This window comes from Littorina saxatilis, linkage group LG4 (assembly GCF_037325665.1).
Source record: "Littorina saxatilis isolate snail1 linkage group LG4, US_GU_Lsax_2.0, whole genome shotgun sequence".
Taxonomy (NCBI): domain Eukaryota; kingdom Metazoa; phylum Mollusca; class Gastropoda; order Littorinimorpha; family Littorinidae; genus Littorina; species Littorina saxatilis.
In genome coordinates this window covers 54502661-54522483 of record NC_090248.1, presented here as the reverse complement: position 1 = coordinate 54522483, position 19823 = coordinate 54502661, and the positions used below count along the sequence as shown (strand labels likewise).

Here is a 19823-nt window from a genome sequence, read left to right as displayed (position 1 = left end):
CGACAAAATGTGGGTGTCATTCCTTGTAGGTACATTTCCTGTAGGCGTTTTTCCTGTATAGAGAATACACCCGGGTACGAAAGTACGATACGGCTCAATCTCGCGCCAAGCGCGTGACTGCCGTTAAACAGATTTGAATTACCTTAGCGTTACTTCCCCTTTCAAAATGGCGGTTAGACAGAAGAATCGTATAGAATTCCTGTATGCGTGTGCGGCATTCAGCCAATCGAATCGAAGTTCTAAGAAATACCAAAAAAAGGTCGAAAAACATCAAATTCTACCGATGTCGCTAAGCATCATTTGTCTTTCATCGAGATCGGCGAAACGCTACAAGAAAAACACCCGGGCGTATTTCCTGTATACAGAGAAAACGCCTACAGGAAATGCACCTACATGGAATACACTCACGTTTGGTCGACATAGACCCCTTCTGCGTTTGTAGGGAATCCAAAGAGCACAGGAATGGTGAAAAACCATTACATTCTATCTGATGTGAGCCAGCTAAGTACACTTTTTGTACACACTAATGAACACTATAATTTTATGTTAAAAAAAATTATGCGTTAAACATTCAGCTAAGAACTTATGCGTGTAGGAGAGGAGAAATAATATAATTCATTGTCAGTTTTTTTTTGTTTTTTTGCATAACGCCCAGCCGACCACGAAGGGCCATATCAGGGCGGTGCTGCTTTGACATTTAACGTGCGCCACACACAAGACAGAAGTCGCAGCACAGGCTTCATGTCTCACCCAGTCACATTATTCTGACACCGGACCAACCAGTCCTAGCACTAACCCCATAATGCCAGACGCCAGGCGGAGCAGCCACTAGATTGCCAATTTTAAAGTCTTAGGTATGACCCGGCCGGGGTTCGAACCCACGACCTCCCGCTCACTGGGCGGACGCCTTACCACTAGGCCACCGTGTTGCGGTCATTTATTTATTGTCAGTATAATTTTTGTTCGCAATATATCGTTATTACGGTTCCACTTGGAGGAAGCGACCCGAATATCCCAGCAATGGGATATTAAAACAAAATAAATAAATGAAATGAAACAACAGACTCATGTAGAATGCTGCCAGTCGCATTTATTAAAAGGTGGTATAGGTGATACATTCTCATTTTTTCCCCACGCTTCTGTAATATTCAGTTATTGATATACGAGTTGGACTTTTGTGCACAGACAATCTTCCTACATTTTCTGAGGCAATACTGTATACTATAATAACGGAGAAGAACATTACATATCAATGTAGAATTTTGCAAGGCAAGTTTCAAAAAGTAGTCTCCTGAGAAATCATTGTTTTCTTCCAAGCAGCTGCAATATTCACAGCAGGTGATATCATAATCGGACCTTTTTGCACAACATATATCGTTCACATTCCTTATGAGACAAGCCTGTACGTCACAATTGCGAAGAAAAACAGCTGTGTGTCGGTGTTGATTTTGTCAGGCGAGTTTCAAAAATCGTACACCCTTGGGCATTTTTTTCTATCTGTTAGGTTAAGGCAATCTGTACGAAGGTTGAGTTCATTCAGTGCTCTCTCTATCTTTATGTATGTCTATTTGTCTCTTTTTGTCTGTTTGTATCTCTATCACATTGTCTCTCTTTTCCCCTTTATAATAAACGCACGCACGCACGCACGCACGCACGCAAGCAAGCACACAAACTCAACAAGAAGAGCAAACGCTCGATCGAGTCACTTTCGCAGTTCTGAATATTATATGAGGCATCAGATGGACAGGAAGAAATTGCTATTCACAACACAATGAGTCACGTTCACATAAAATTTGAGCCCGGTCACTTTTATAGTTTCCGAGAAAAGCCCAACGTTAAGTTGTGTGTTGCCGAACAGAAAAGGCTAGTTATCTCCCTTGTTTTTCTGATAACGTTCGTAAAAGGCTACAGATGTAAATACTTTGATGTAAAGAATAATCCTACAAAGTTTCAATCACATCCGATGAACTTTGTCAAAGATATAAAATGTCTAATTTTTCCTTTGACGCTGACCTGTGACCTTGAAAAAGGTCAAAGGTCAACGAAACCATCGTTAAAGTGTAGAGGTCATTGGAGGTCACGACTAAACAAAATATGAGCCCGATCGCTTTGATAGTTTCCGAGAAAAGTCCAACGTTAAGGTGGTGTCTACGGACGGCCGGCCGGACGGCCGGCCGGCCGGACGGCCGGCCGGACAGACTAACACTGACCGATTACATAGAGTCACTTTTTCTCAAGTGACTCAAAAACACACACCCACACACGCACAAAAACACACAAAACACACACACACACACATATACACACACACACACACACAAACACTCTCACTCACACACACACACACACACCCCCAAAAAAAATAAAACCCCACACACATACACCCCCCACACCTCCCCCCATACACACATACATATATCTATATATATATATACGACTTGTGTCTGTGTGTGTGTGTGTGTGTGTCTGTGTGTGAGTTCGCGATGCACGGCCAAAGTTCTCGATGGATCTGCTTCAAATTTGGTGGGCATATTCAGGTAGACCCGGGACAGGACACAACCTGGTCGATATTTCAACACGTGCTCTCAGCGCGCAGCGCTGAACCGATTTTGGTTCCACCTCAGCTATTTTGGTTCCACCTCAGCTACCCGGGCCCCCATACCGACACACCAAAGCCAAAGTTCTCGGTGGATCTTTTTCAAATTTGGACACCGTATTCAGCTACACCCCGGACACAATATCATCGATGAGATATTTCAACACGTGCTCTCAGCGCGCAGCGCTGAACCGATTTTGGTTTTTGTGTTCATTTCACCATTATAAGTAACTCTTCCTTATCTTCTCATCTTCTCCAGGTTTTCAGCGTTTACCTCCCTTCCTTCGTATGGTGCACGTCTTCGGATATTCCCGGCGTTCTGTTACTATTTTTAGAAGGTCACCGCAGTGTCCAAAACGTAAATTGGACCCGTAAATTATCCTCACTGTAAAAGTGCAAAGGTCGAATCAATTTATAGCCACGCGAAAAATACACTGTCATCTATCTCTCTATAGATACGGCTTCTCTGTGTTTGTGTGTGTGTGTGTGTGTGTGTGTGTGTGTGTGTGTGTGTGTGTCTCTCTATGTGAGCAACACCTGGGGATTGTTCAGTTCTGTTTGTGATGTGGTCTGGCGGCTTTTGTGTATTTGTATGTACTGGCCTTCCTTTGAAAAGCCATAACAGTTCAAAAGGGCTTACAGATAAGCTATAAATTGCTCAATCCTGTTTGAGTGGAGTTCGCCTCCAAAGGTGATTAACACGGTTACATTCGTCGACAAGGATGGGACTCGATATGGTCAGGAATGGCATTATGGCCACTGAATCATTTTCGTGCTGTTCCCATTCCACGAATCTGGGAGGGACCTAAGCTTGGCGGGTCCATTGTTCGGACCCGGCGAAGCCGGCGTACGGCTCTAAGTACTTCTTCCCGGCGAAGCCGGCTACCCGGCGAAGCGGGTATTCATTCTAGTATATATATATATATATATATATATATATATATATATATATTATAGTGCACGTGCAACTCACCAATCTGACTTTGTCTCTCTGTATCTCGTGGGGGATGACAGAGGTGATCTTGGCACACTCTTCCCCCTCGTAGGGCAGCCATCTCTTGGGCTGTTCCGTCGCTTGGCAGTCCGACTTGAGACTGCACCTGTCACACAGCAATAAGAGCACGTGAAACTCAGCGTTTGAATGATAAATACTAAGCACACATATTTTCTGGCTGGTCAAATGTTTTCAGGTGTCTGTGAAGAAGACCTTGACTAAGCTATGTGAGATATGGCACAATGAAAATCAGTGAATGGACATGAACAATATCCCCCGAAAGCGGCGTATGGCTGCCTAAATGGCGGAATATAAACGGTCATACACGTACAAGCTGTCGGAGATTCAGCCCATGAACGAAGAAGAAGAAGAAGAAGAAGAAAATACCAACAACAATGACAGAACTAAGAGCAAATAGGACAGACAACTTAGCACAATAGCAGTAAGGCCAAAAAAAAAAAATTGTCTGTTTAGGGTAACCCGACCGACCCTATCGATTTGGCGCCGACCCAAAAACTTTTTTTTGATTTCAAAAAAAAAAAAAAAAAAAAAAGAGGTAAAAATGCTAAAAAGAGACATTTGGCGTTTCTTTCTCTCCCTTTCTCTCTGTTTTATTTATACGTTAGTTTTGAAACATGTATTCATCAAATATAAGAAGTGAATGTTCAGCCAACATAGCATTTACACACAAAAAAAAAAAAAAAAAAAAAAAAAACCTACCTACCTACCGACCCTACTTTTTTTGGTCATGTTACCCTAAACAGACAATTTTTTTTTTGGCCTAAGATCTTATAACACAGCATGATCCGTTTACTCCAAGCAAATACAAAGTGTGACATTTTTTGGGTGTGACACTTTATTTAACTCATTTGGCATTTCGGGCAGTAAAGACAAGATGATTTATCGGTCTCATCACTTTGCCGAACAAACACAACAATAAACACTTCTCAATTTATAAATGCAAAACATTATTCTACCACAACCAACAACAACAACAATCGTTTCAAAATTTACAATGCAGGACATAAGTCTACGTTTTTGACGGATTGCTGTATACAAAAAAACCAGCAAGTCTTCTTTTGCAGGCAATCGCATGCTCTTGCTATCTCTCATTCTTCTGTTTTTTCTCTAGGCGCCTTCTCTTGCACCAAAAACAGACTCGAAAATATCGCCGAAATGAGAGGAAAATGTCATGTAAATAACACAAGCAGGCCGAACAATCCCCGACCAACGTCAAAAGAAAAACACTTTGGGGATATTCTGGTCCCCACGCAAAACAGCCGTCAGACATTATATCCGCATGGAATTGTTTATACCACTTGTTATGCAGTTGTGGTGGTGTCTAATATAAACACATTTTTGAAACTGCAAAGGGGGCGGGGGGGGGGGGGGAGGGGAGAAATCCAACATAAAAAACATTTTTTTTTAAATGCCTAACAAAAAAACGCGTGTTATAAGCATAATGCTCAACCGAAAGACTAAAGCAGAATATTAAGCCTTCAATCCGCCCACCTCCCCACGCCCCATCGATATCTCTCGTACCCCTACCCCCACCCTCTGCGTTTCCTTGTCCCCTTGTCTCAATTTCTTTCAACCCTCAGGGGACAAGCGCAAGAAAACAATAAGGAGGGAACTGTGGCGATGCACAGTAACGATATTACACACGCTGGCGTAACGGGACGTGTGTCGACAACATGACTGTGTGTGACCACTTTGAAGAACCAATATTGTCACTTCCCACCCCTCCCATTTCACAGCAGTGAGAGAGAGAGAGAGAGAGAGAGAGAGAGAGAGAGAGAGAGAGAGAGAGAGAGAGAGAGAGAGAGGGGAGAGAGAGAGAGAGAAAGGGAGAGAGAGAGTCAGATAGAGGGAGAGGGGGAGCAAGAGAGAGAGAGAGAGAGAGAGAGAGAGAGAGAGAGACAGACAGACAGACAGACAGACAGAAAGAGACAGAAATACAGAGAGAAGTGATAGAGAGACACGGAGAGCGACTCAGAAATAGAGAGAAACAGACCGATACAGAGAGAGACAAGAGACAGAGTTCCAGTCCCAGTCTCACAGATACTCCCTCCCCAGAGTCCCAAACAAAACAGTCCCATGCAAATACCCCGTCCACCGAGTGTCAAGGAAAACCTCCAGTAAAACAAAAGAAAAAGAAGAGGTCGAAGTGAGGTGCATTTCAGTAGAAACGACCATGTTCGCCAACACTGCCAGGTCTGCAGGAATCAATATCTCGAGGCAGAAGAAGACTTCTGTGAAAAGAAGCCTTTCTCGTGTTAGTTTTGCCAGTACAGAAGACTTGGTGCTTTTGTACGAACGTTTGGTTTGAACAGTGAGTGTTTAATTCTTCTGAGAAATCCCTTTAGAAGAGTCATTTCTTGAGCTGTCGTTGCTGGTACAGACGGCTTGGTGCTTTTCAACGAGCATTTCTTTTGAAATATATATATTGTTTTATATTATATGTATTTGTGTGTGTGTTTGTGTGTGTGTGTTCGGATCACAGTTATTACAAGAGCAATGGTCAGTATTTTTTAACGTCGTGCGTGCGTGCGTATACATGTGTATGAGGGAAGGGGGTGGGGGTGTGGGGGTGGTTTGCTGTTTCCACGAGAGCAATGATCAGTATGTTTTAAACAATGAAACTGACGGATTGTAGTGGTCTGTAAAACGTGTACTTAGTACTGGTTGTATAGATATAGAAGAGAATGGCTACAAAGGACACACGTTTTCTAGTAAATGTTACGAACAGTCAGTGCATAACGTTCGACAAATCGACCCGAGATAAAACATGCAGCAAAGTGCATCGTGTCAACATTTCAATGACAAAGTGCAATGAATCAACTTTCGAGGAATCAAGTTACAAATTGCTCATTTAATATTTCATGTCTATTTGCAAACACAATTTCTCATCCCTATAAACCTCACTCTAGCAGGAACCTCGTCGAGTGAAGAGCAAACGCAAACGGCGAATGTTTCACAGTTACACGAGTTCAGACAGCCATTTTTCACTCCTAATGAGACGCTTGTTGGGTAAACAGCAACGCAAACTGCAAATGCTTTACAGTTACGCGACTTCAGACGGTTCCCTATCGGCCCTCCTCCAAGGCCGAGAACAATGTCCAACAATTTGTCATGACAAGAATTAAAGGCCGTCCAATTTGGGCGGGCAAGAATGGAAGCAATCAGTTTGTGGCCGAGCGACGTCACAACACTTACAGACGATTACTTCCAATTCCAACGTGTTGCCGCTGGACCGCTGAAATATGGGACAGAGTCATGACAGCAACAACATCACGTGACAATCAAATTTGCATAAACGTCATTTCCGCCGGGAGCCCGCTTGAGAGCAACTTATGATTTGAAGCCGAAGTTCAGATTTGTTTTCCTTTTTCTATTTTTCTATTTTTCTATTCTTTTCTACTTCTTTTTCTTCTTGTTTTCTTGGTGGGGATGGGAAGCGGTGAAAATAACGAGGGGATGAGGTGGGGGTGGTGGTTTTTCGGGTTGCAAACTTCCAGAAATGATGGTACAGAAGAAGGGGGAGGGGGCTTAATTTTCTTCTCTGATTCAACAAGCCAGCCACAGGAGAAGTATGATGGCCGATCCATCAAGAATTGACAAGCCAGCAGGAAAGAAAAAATACCCTACCACGGCGGCGCTACTTTCTCTTTTTTTCTCGTCCCGTGTAATGAGGACGGCTGGAATAAAAGTCAATAAGCGAACATCGGTTCCGAACAGTGTCGTAGCAGCAGGCTTCGAAATTGCCCGGCTAATTATCTCGGCAGGGAGTGTCTGAAGTTCTCTTCAAGGAAAAAAAGAGGCGTAAGAAGTTGAGGAGGATTAAGAAGCAGAAGAGTTTTTAACATCAAAAACTAAAAAGTTAATGTTATAATTAATGAGAATAAAAGGAAAAATGTCACGGAAGAAGACCAAGAAATTGAGAACGACAGACGAGAACACAGGAGAAAAAGAACGACAAGAAAATGAGGAAGAACAACACGAACTAGAACAAGAACGAGAAGAACAAATGGAAGAGACTAGAACGAGATCAGATAAAGGATGTCAATCTTAGAATATCAGGGAACACACACACACACACACACACACACACACACACACACACACACACACACACACACACACACACACACACACACCTACCCCACAGAACTCACCACAACGGTTCGCTCATCCAACTTTACCCAAGATAACCTCTTCATTACCAGACGCAAACAAAAAACTAAACACGCCAAAAAAATCAGGCCACCACGCCAGCATTATTAGCTAAAGAGCAAGTGTGTGTGTGTGTGTGTGTGTGTGTGTGTGTGTGTGTGTGTGTGTGTGTGTGTGTGTGTGTGTATGTGTAAGAGAGAGGAGATCCAAGCCCATAAAGTGCAGCTAATAGCGAGCACCTGTTATGAGCGATCAGGAGTTAATAGCAATTTGCTGCGCCTCATCACCCCAGACACACAGTTAGCGTCACAACCTGTCTTGCTTTACTTCCTTTCCTCGCAGTCTTGTGTTTCACGTGCCTCAACTTTATTACTTTTTTAAAAATCTTTTTTTTCTTTATGAACAGACTAGGGGGGTGCTCGATTTCGAGCTTGTTTTTTGCATTCTGTAATAGTTTTCTTTGCTTTTCTTTTACTTATTTACTCTTGAGGTTTTGCCTTTTCGTCTGGCAATTCCTCTTTTTTGCAAGTTTCTATTACCTACGAGTTCTTTAATCTCACATCCTCTTTTGTTGTGGGTGTGAATTCCTCTCCTTCTCTGCTTTGTCCTTGTTTCACCTTTCTCTTCTTCTCTTACCTTTCATTTTCACTGTCGAAGTTTCTCTGGGAAGCTCTACCCCCCCCCCCCCCCCAGTACCTCCACCCACCTCTCCTCTCCCTCTTTTACTGTATCTCTCACCCCAAAAAGCCTTGGGGAAATTGTCGCCTTTTTTCTCCTCCTCCTTCTTCATCTTCATCTCTTTTTTTATTCTCTCACTCTTCATTTTCTTTTTCTTCTTCTCCTTTTTTTCCTCCAACTCGGTGCAACTTTGCGCCCAAAGCAAGCAGCGGGGTAAAAAAGGGTGCAGTGCCTGGAAAGATCGCAATGAATTGTGGGATCGATTCCCGTCTCCATAAACCAATCAGAGCAGACAGCCACTTACAGACAATTAGCTTCAGCCGCTGGGACCGGGGAGAGAAGCGGGAGAACGATTCATGAAAAGGCAAAGAGCTTGGACTACTATTCCCAACGTCCCATCTTTCTGATCGCAAAAAAGGGAGCAGAGAAGAAAGTTCAGCAACTCGAGGAAGGCAAAACAAGCAAAACGCTGAAGAAGTTGGGGAAGGTCGTATAAGACTCATGAAAAGGCAACAAGCCTGGGCTGGTTCTATATCCCCGTCCCATCTTGCTCATCGACAGAAAAAAAGTTCAGCAACTCCAAAAAGGCAAAGAAGCAAATAGTCAGAGACGCTATGTATTACCGTTCTTTGCTTCCACATACAGTGATAACTGCGATGAAAGGACGCCTTCGGAACCAGCCAAAAGTGTCTCTACATTTAACTTTTTGTCGGTAAAGATAATACACAGAGAATTATGTATCCTTTCTTGCAAAATGTCATCTCATCGGAGGGGATTCACATTGCAGGTACAGCTTTAAACCCCATCTGATCTTACTCATAGTAGGGGAAAAGAGCAGAAAAAAAGTTCAGTAACTCGAGGAACTTTCCGCCATAGCGTTCAACAGGCGACACCGCTGGTGAGAAAGCGGGTAAAAGCTCCCAATGCCCTCTAGACGTCAAGTCGCCTTTTCCCGTCCTCCCACTGTTGCCCGATCAAACATATCCCGCCAACAAGAACTCGGGCCATGAAGCTAGATGGGGGAAAGCAAAGAGTGTGATTAATACTTCGTAAAAATCACGAGTGCCCAGGGACTACCCCTCCTCCCCCCCCTCCAACGTCTATGTCTCTCTCTCTCTCTCTCTCTCTCTCTCTCTCTCTCTCTCTCTCTCAGTATTCGTATTCTGTCTGTCTGTCTGTCTGTCTGTCTGTCTGTCTGTCTGTCTGTCTCTCTCTCTCTCTCTCTCTCTCTCTCTCTCTCTCTCTCAGTATTTGTATTCTGTCTGTCTGTCCCTCCCTCTATTTATCTCGCTCTCTCTTTCTGTCTGCCTGCCTCTGCGTCTCTCTGTGTCTCTCTCTCTTTCTCCCTAGCCCTCCCCTCTCTCTCTAACCCCCTCTCTCCGCCCCACCCCACCCCTCCTCTCATTCTCTCGTCCAAGTCCTTTGCGGTGGCCGTGAAAAGAGATTCATGTCAAGAGGAGATCATGATTGAAGCGCGAGGAATTAGCCGAGAGTACAAAAGTAAAGTTCTCGGTGGAACCGCGATAACTAAAAGAGGGTGAGGTTGTCCTTTGAGGGTTGCACTGGGTAGCCCATTTGCAGCGCCATCTATCATAAGCGGGGTCCTCTTGTGGGCAGGCATGATCGTGTTTTCTTTCGTTCCTCTTAATCCTCTTCGCTCGCCTGCCCGCCTGAATCGCTAATGATCGATTAGAAGGGATGCAGCATAAAACATCCGATCTGTCCACTCGAGGAGTGAAAACAATCTCAGTTGCGTTTTGGGGAGAGAACTCTCTCTCTCCTGTCTGTCTTGCCTCCTTCTCTCTCTCAGCTCATGCCGTATGCAAAGTAACATTATTTTGTCATGTCAAGGTATATGTCAAGTGGATAATATTGCATTGGCAAACCTGTAGGACCGTCCCAAAACCGCGCTCTCTCTCTCTTTCTCTCTCTCTCTCTCTCTCTCTCTCTCTCTCTCTCTCTCTCTCTCTCTCTCTCTCTCTCTCTCTCTCTCTCTCTCTCTCTGCTCTCTCTCTCTCTCTCTCTCTCTCTCTCTCTCTCTCTGTCTGTCTGCTCTCTCTGTGTCATTCTGTCTCTTTCTGGCTCTCTGTCTGTCTGCCTGTCTGTCTGTCTCTCTTTGTCTCTCTGTCATTCTGTCTGTCATTCTGTCTGTCTCTCTCTCTTTCTGTCTCTCTGGCTCTGTCTCTGTCTGTCTCTCTGGCTCTGTCTCTGTCTGTCTGTCTCTTTCTCCCTCTCTCCAACCACCTCCTCTCTTCTCTCCTCCTCTTCTATTCCACCTCTGATGTTTAAAGAAAATAACAGAAAAGTCGATAGAACGCTTGCTGCATGTTGATACAACCTAACTACTTAATCGGCACCGTGTTTTCTCTCACCCCAGGGTGTCTGTTTGCATACATGCACACATGTTCGTTAGCTTGTCCGCGTGTGATTGTGTCTGTGCGTGCACACACAGACCGACAATGAACCGTCCCGATGAATGCAATGAACTCAACAGAGGCGCGTGTTGACATGATAGAATTTTTAACGCGCGCGTTGACTCAACCCCTATAAAAGACATTTACAGGTTCGAGGATTAATCATCATCTCTCGACGGCTTTTACCAACATAATAACGTAGCGTATTGTTTTTAAAGAGAGGGGTTGCCTTAGTCACCTTTTCAGTTTTTTTAGTTTTTTTTCTATACACACCTATATGCTGGATATGACAGATCTACCCAAGTCACATATATTTCAGTTATGAATGAAGCCCAGTTCCACATTTTTACCTCTCCAGACTTCAGAATAAAATGGGAAAGCCCCTCAATGAACCCACATAATTTGTAATGAGGATTTTTTCCTTAAAATCAACGAGGAAGCAATCCCTCCGTACAGTGATTTTGAGATGTCACAATTGTGCTGGACACAACGTCGTCACCTGCATTAATTAGTAGATGAATGACCTGTTTTGGCAATCGGAAACACCCTTTCAACAGGAATCCTGCCACTTTAATTTCAGACCCATAAAATATCTTCACTTTTACTCTGTTGCAGTGGCCTTGTAGCGAGATAACTGAGAGCACGGCAAATATGAAGCCACTCTCGGCCAACGAGACCAGTATAACACTCTTTCCCGTCCCGGGCGTTCCCACCACCCTGGCGTTCTCCCCCAAGACTCTCGCATCAATATCAACGAGCGTTTGAGGAGTTGTGCAAATATTGCTGCAGCAGCTAAGAAGCCACGGGTATGCAGCGACATGCACGGCGGGTGCATAGAACAACGTGTTAGCCAACTGTTGAATTGTGCACCGTGCTGTGATGAAAGCATGTGGGAGGGTGGTGCGGAGTGCTAACTATATATTCGTGACAATACGTCCGTTGTTTTGTTCGTGAACGATATACTGGTCCCACAGGCACGCGCAGGTTCAAGATCAAATATATCATTTACAAATCATTCAGTAGCACGTTTGAATCTTGTCTGCGTGTATATATATATACAGGCATTAAGGTTTTTGTAAACAATACGGCTTCTTAACTTGATAAAAAGAAAAGTCGGACATTTACTGCCTGAAAAAATGACAAATGTGTTCGACTTCTTTGCTCGAGTGACATTTTTTCCCCTCTAGAGTTACAAAATGATGACCGAGCATCTGCCATAAACAAAAAGGTTTAGACAGAAAACAACAGACTTTGTTGAAACTTTATCCCCAGCAATCGATACAACAGATGGTTTTACGAACACTTTGGGCGAAAACACTCACACGACCTTCAGTACTAAAACCGCTATTTGAAACATCAGACAAACTGTCATAAACATTTGCACAACCGACTGTTAAAAATCGCCTGCGGCACGGTTTCGTTTTTAGCTGACAAAAACACAAAGAAGAAAAAAGGACAGACTCTGATTTCAAAGGTCAGCAACTCGAAAACTCATTGTTCTCCAGGAAGTACTTAGTTTTCTTCGGGGAAGAGAAATCACACCGTGCTCGCAAGAAACCTTACACCTAGACCAGTTTGTGCAGTCCTGCTTGTGAAGAACCTTACACCGAGACGAGTTCTCGTTTTGGCGCAAACAGCTCCAATTCCTTCGGGAAGCCACGCGAGATCGGCGTTGGTACTGCAGGAATGACCCCCAGCATATTGAATTCATTTCATCATCTTCACTTTGCTGAACACGGTGGATTGTTGGTTGCCAGGGGGTTGTGACTATCATATGAGAGAGAGAGAGAGAGAGAGAGAGAGAGACAGAGACAGAGACAGAGAGAGAGAGAGAGAGAGAGAGAGAGAGAGAGAGAGAGAGAGAGACAGAGAGACAGAGAAAGAGAGAGAGAGACAGAGACAGACAGACAGAGAGAGAGAGAGACAGATAGAGAGAGACAGATAGAGAGAGAGACATAATAGAGAGAGATAGAGAAAGAGACAGATATATAGAGAGAGAGACAGAGAGAGACAGAGAGACAGACAGAGACAAAGAGAGAGAGACAGAGAGAGACACATAGAGAAAGAGAGAGACACGGAGAGAGAGAGAGAGAGAGAGAGAGAGAGAGAGAGAGAGAGAGAGAGAAAGAGAGACAGAGACACCCAGAGAGACACAGAGAGACAGAGACAGAGAGAGTAATGCAACCGAGTAGTTCATTTTCAGTTACATTCTTGGATGAAATTCCACTGTCATCCCCAGCAGACTCTTGCCAAGTCCTCGACAACAACACAGTACTGCATACAAAGCTGGACTCATGCTACTAGATGAATGTACTCTGTCAGAAAGACCAAAGCAGTGGGGGAGCTCAGCCAAAAGATTGCCTTTGTGACGTCAGGGGAATACTACAAGAACGCATGCAGTGAAGATACTTGTACTTTACATGAAATAATGCTATACGATACCGACACATGCACTGCCTGGCGATGATCTTACGGTTAATTTTTCTACTGCTGATATGTTGTAGCCGAGACAAATTTCATCAAGAGAAATGCAGAAGTGACAGAATGTTTACGTGTGATTATTTACGTATTTTCGAAATGAGTTTGGCTACTGACGTCAGAGATTTCACTTCGAAAGAGAGGGTCTTTTAAGAAACAGATTCTTCTGACACTTTATTTTGTTGCTGATATAACAAAGACGGTGAGAAACAGGCTTTCCATTCGACCTCTTTGGTTGTTCGAAGAACTGTAGGCTACAAAATGTTATTCATGGGAAGCCTTCTGGCACAGAATCTTCGTAAACTTGTCTTTGAAACAAATTGAGCATGTCAGCACTCCCAAACAACCAATGCAAACCCAAACCAACAACCAGAAGCACTTCCACAACTCAACACACAAGGGAGACACCGAGCAAGAAAACAAAATCACCTCACGACATGCCTCAAAACCATTCCTCTCGACCAGAGACAAATGTCACGTGACAGACAGGGGAGACGAGCGAGGGGGCAAGGTAATCCAGGCTGGTCTCCCCTTGTCAGCGTAAAACTTGTCCCTGCCGCTGGTGGGACAGCAGCTACATGGTCCCAGAAGTGGAAGGGGAGACAAGATAGATGTTGCCAGGTCTACAAGACCGCTGGCCCAATCAGCGACCACGTCTCATCCATCAGTCTCAAGCACAGGCACAGGGCGTGGAACAGGCAGGGAAGGACTATGTTGGAAACTATATTGCTGTGATGAACCAGCGGTTTGACGGAAGGACTATATGGCAAGGGATTTTAAAATAAAAGATTAATAGAGCTGAGCATAAAAACACACACACACACACACACACACACACACACACACACACACACACATATATATACACACACACACACACACACACACACACACACACACACACACACATAAACACACACAATCAATCCCAATATTGTTGTGCATGCTGTACATGATAGAATTGCCCTTAAAATAGCTTGGAACCTTTGATGCCCTCCATCAGCAACAACCTGCCCCATGCCACCACCCCATGCCCCCAATTCCTCTGGGTGAAGAGAACTCCTGTTCAAGGACAGTAACACTAGTTGAATCTAGATGCTATTGCTATTTCAACGCAGTCATCCCTTGAGCCTCAGGACCACCGCGGTTGTATTTTCTATCATATTTACAAAAGTTGAAATGAATAACTGTGAAGGATATTCCAGGCTGAGATTTAACAACATGAGCATTCGACTAAAACTCGTCCGTGGCGTTAAGGTTGTAAACCTCAAAGTCACACAGATGTCAAAGATCTCACAGAGGCAGGCTTACAAGTACGGTGTTCGCGTGCCTGTGATATCAAATGAATGACAAGCACCCCACTGCCGCGTCGGCCAAGCAACAAGTGCCGGTCTGAATGCCCTGACAGTAGCTACCCTTTCCCAATTCATTTCGCCTCTTCGGCTCCAACTGGCTCGACTTACCGCCTTTAATGAGTTCTGGAAGAAATCGGTTTCAACTTTATCTCATTGGATTCTGTATAGATGTCTTCTCACTTCGCTTGCATTTCGCTTTCGCTGGTTAGCTAGCTATCTTACATTTCGCTTTTCGATCAGCTATAGGAGCTCCAAGGTTTGCTTGCTGGTTTTGGGTAGCGTATACGCAAAGGTTAAATGCGACACTGACTCACGATTTCTACTCGGGAATTCTTTCGAAAAATGTGATCACTTCCTTTAATTTTCTTTGTTCGACTGCCTGGAGGTTGTGGTTGTTTTTCCAAAACTAATGTCCTTGACATTGTATTCCAAATCACCTCAACTTCTCCACCGAAGTTCGAAAAGTTTCGTTTTTGTATCACGTGGGAGTTAAGTACCAAAGAACATTCTTGACTTTTATTGAGGACAAATATTCTATCCTTCAAGAACAAGGTTCATTGTCATTTGTTTAACATATTATACTGACACTACCATTTCTGTCGAAGACGACACAGGACATACCAATATCCCTGGGTGACAGCAGGACGTTTGTGTTTTTGTGTGTTTTTGGGGGGTCAGAATTCGTACTTGATTCTTCAGGAAAGGGAAAATGTTCATCTTCACTAGCCAGAGATCCTGGTTAAAAACTTCTACACAGAATGGTGCCAATCAAGAGAATCTTCAACAAATTTGATAATGAAAGTCGCTTGTTCATTTCAATGCTTGTTTTTTTTCTCCTGGTGCCAGGTGAATAGTTCCGAATAACTCTCACTCTCTGTTTTACACGTGTCGTTTGCAGTTAGAGCGCTTACTCAATTCCCTTTGTTTATCAGGTGCCAATCAAGGTCACAAAACTACCAACACCCCACCATCACGTAAGCCCTCCTCGGCGTCTGTGGACACTTTATCGAAGCGTTCATTTCAGTCCTTTGACCAGGATGGTTTGTGGGAAGGGGTTGGGGATAAAAAGGGAGGAAGGAGGGGGAGGGGGTCCAACCTCCATTTTTCTTTCGGATTTACCATGCTCAGACCTGTTCACTCCATCGAAGCGTTCAAGGTCAGGAGCCGAAGTGCACAGTTCCGTTGACAGGACTTCCAGTGTCAGTGTGTGCACGTGCAAGCGGAGAGGGGACAGCAAGCGTGATAAATGTGACACTGATAGCGCGAGAGATTTGATTAGCGTCCTCTTCCCGTTCGATCTGAGCTTGTCTCCGGTCTGCAGGCGTCGTGACTTTAGCCCCGTTGGCCTGACTTTAGGTGGCAGCGCTGGACAGTGATTTCATGCCGCAACAAACTTCCTGAAGGTTAACCGGAGACAGAATGTCACGATGCCAAAAAAGAAGAGGTTTTTCATGTTTTGACTGTTTGTTGTTGCGAGATCAAGACCGTATTGTGATCTTTGTTATTGATTTTAAGAGAGTGCAGCGGACAATGTCCCGTACAGAGAGACACGACTTGTAGTGCAGTGTTTAGCGGCGATTACAGTACCAACATGGTGACTCGACATGTTCTTCACTTTGTTGTCATTCTGTTGAAACCGAAGACCACCATTACCAATTGACTCAATGTCAATTCATGACTTACAATGGCTATCCACTCCAAAACTCATTCCATACTCTGCGACACACCCCCCCCCCCCCCCCGACACCCCCCCCCCCCCACCCCCTTCTCAACCCCATACCCCAATACCCATGGGCATAATCTTTCTTGCATTATTTTTCTCCGATTGTTCAAAAACGGTTTGCGCATAAACAATTAACAGCAAATACATCATCATGGCTTTCCCGTGAAATAGTCTGAATGGCCGACACCATGACTAACGACGTGTGAGTCATAAAATATAATACGTTCCGCAAACACAAACACCTCGCCCCAAATCTCAAATCGCATCCATCCTAGTCGACACCGTAGCCCCCCCCCTCCCCCCCCCCTCTCTCTCCCCAACGTTTGTGCACAGAACATTTCCCATTCTCGGTTTTTTGGTTGATGAGGGTTTGATGGCCAGGGACAGTTTGCCGAGACTATTTTTTGACATTACCGAAACTATAGCTTTGCCAGGACTCGTTCTAACATTGTCGAGACTATCGCCGACATTCTTTCTGCCATTGTCGAGAATATCAAATGGTCGCGACTCTTTGTTCCCGATAACTATGCTGAGACTAAAGCTTTACCCATACTATTGCATTGCTGAAATTGTATAACATGCTCGAGACTCGATCTTTTCAATATCGCCGATACTCTTTTTTTTTGCAAGACTCTTCCAATATTGCCCAGACAATCACCTTGCATAAACTCGTTTGAAGATTGCCGCAACAAAAACTTTGCCAGAACTATTTCCAACATTGACAAGACTATAACATGTCCAAGAATCCTTTCAACATCGCCAAGACTATAACGTTGCAAAGATAATTTCTAACATTGCCAAGACTATAACATCGCAAAGACTTGTATCACTGCCAAAGACTGAATGTCCGAGACCCTTTTCAACAGTGCACAAAATGTCCGAGACTCTTTTCAACATTGTCGAGACTATAACGTTGCAAAGATAATTTCTAACATTGCCAAGACTGTAACATTGCAAAGACTCGTCTCAATGCCGAGACTGAATGATGCAGCGGAGGGACCCGAGGGAAGAGCAACAAGTGACGGGACGTCAAAAGGGTGGCCGTTAGCAAGGGGGGCAAGGGGCAAATCAATCTGCTCAAAATTCATGATGCTGCGAGGCACGTGATTGATGCGCTAATCAGAGAGGTCTCTAAACTCTTCAACCCCCATCCTTGCCAGCCCCTCCCAACCCCTCTCCGTGCTCAAACACACACTCGAACCTCATCTTCGACCTCGAACCCACACCACCCCAACGCAACTCCACGACAACGAAGGGGATAAAAACACAGAAAAAAACCCGGTTGTGAGTGGAATGTTGCTTTGGGAATTTGTCATTTGTCGTAGATGTGAAAATTTGGTGTTGTGACCGGATGGCTCTCATTTCTTCCTCTCCTCTTTTGCTTCTGTCTTCCAAAGAGAACTTTTAAATCAATACATCCTCCCTTATGCTACTATGATCATTGACAGGGGCGTACATCCTTGCGAAGCAATTCTAAATCCATATGCCATAAAAACAATGCACGTGTAACCGTAATTGATCAAAATCTGCTTTTTATATTTAGTCAAGTTTTGACTAAATATTTTAACATCGAGGGGGAATCGAAACGAGGGTCGTGGTGTGTGTGCGTGTGTCTGTGTGTGTGTGTGTCTGTGTGTGTGTGTGTGTGTGTGTAGAGCGATTCAGACTAAACTACTGGACCGATCTTTATGAAATTTGACATGAGAGTTCCTGGGTATGAAATCCCCGAACGTTTTTTTCATTTTTTTGATAAATGTCTTTGATGACGTCATATCCGGCTTTTCGTGAAAGTTGAGGCGGCACTGTCACGCCCTCATTCTTCAACCAAATTGGTTGAAATTTTGGTCAAGTAATCTTCGACGAAGCCCGGGGTTCGGTATTGCATTTCAGCTTGGTGGCTTAAAAATTAATTAATGACTTTGGTCATTAAAAATCTGAAAATTGTAAAACAAACAAAAAAAAAATTTATAAAACGATCCAAATTTACGTTTATCTTATTTTCCATCATTTGCTGATTCCAAAAACATATAAATATGTTATATTCGGATTAAAAACAAGCTCTGAAAATTAAATATATAAAAATTATTATCAAAATTAAATTGTCCAAATCAATTTAAAAACACTTTCATCTTATTCCTTGTCGGTTCCTGATTCCAAAAACATATAGATATGATATGTTTGGATTAAAAACACGCTCAGAAAGTTAAAACAAAGAGAGGTACAGAAAAGCGTGCTATCCTTCTTAGCGCAACTACTACCCCGCTCTTCTTGTCAATTTCACTGCCTTTGCCATGAGCGGTGGCCTGACGATGCTACGAGTAAAATGGCATTGCGTTTCATTCTGTGAGTTCGACAGCTACTTGACTAAATATTGTATTTTCGCCTCACGCGACTTGTTCTTCTTATGACCCCATGTCTTGTCCCCTGACTGCGAACCCTTGTCTTCTTCACTGACCGTTCCTACATTTCCAACCCCTTCATTCCCACCCCACCCCTTCCCCCACACACCCAACCCCTTCCCCCCAAACACCCCACCCCTTTCCTCCACACACCCCACCCCTTTCCCCCACACACCCCACCCCTTTCCCCCACACACCCCACCCCTTTCCCCCACACACCCAACCCCTTCCCCCCACACACCCCACCCCTTTCCTCCACACACCCCACCCCTTTCCCCCACACACCCCACCCTTTCCCCACACACCACGCCATCTCCCTCTGTTCTCTCTTTTCTTTCCATTCTTCACAGAATCATACAGTCATTTCCCGCCAATGTCCTCCAAGTGACTTGGCTGTCAGCGGATTGCCACTGGAAGAGAAAGCAGCCCATCTTCTCAAGTCCCCCTCCAACCCTCTCCTTACGGTAATCGCCCTCCATGGTCAACTGCAGGGATGAATTTGGGATTAATAATAGGCCATCAGAAGAAAAGAGCCCTTGGGTGGAGATGTGAAAGGGGGCGGGGGGGGGAGGTGGAGGGGGGTGGAGGGGAGGGCAAGAGAACAGTGGCGAGGGGACTTATGGTGAGAGGGTGAAGGTCGTAGAGTTGCAAGGATTATCTTCACATGCAACAGGAAGTTTTGCCTTGGGGTGACTATGTGACCAAGATATTGAAGAATAACGCGTGCGTGTGTTGGAGAGGGGGGAGGGGGGGGGTAGAACAGGGCTGGGCATAACTGATTACATGCATTATCCTCAGATGTAACAGAAACTTTACCTCCAGGGTGACTATGCGGCTAAGGCATTGACCCAAAACCGAAGATGCATCTTAAAAGAGATGGAAGTCGTCTATTCAGACAAGGTTCGTACTTTTACGGGAGCCAGGAGCCTGGTTCCACATGGATCTCCCTTACTGTCGCCCATAGCTACAGCAAATGGTTTCCTTTGTTATTGGATTTCAAGACGCATTTTACG

At 44.4% G+C, this 19823-nt stretch overlaps 1 protein-coding gene across 1 annotated transcript in view; it reads right to left on the bottom strand.

Moving 5' to 3' along the window:
- LOC138965637 (plexin-A4-like) overlaps positions 1–19823 on the bottom strand; it is a gene marked incomplete at its 3' end in the record, with an annotated part of 127500 nt that overhangs the window by 83288 nt on the left and 24389 nt on the right. The window contains 1 exon segment of the mRNA XM_070337811.1: positions 3570–3696. Within this exon segment, the coding sequence (XP_070193912.1) occupies positions 3570–3696 (127 nt within the window).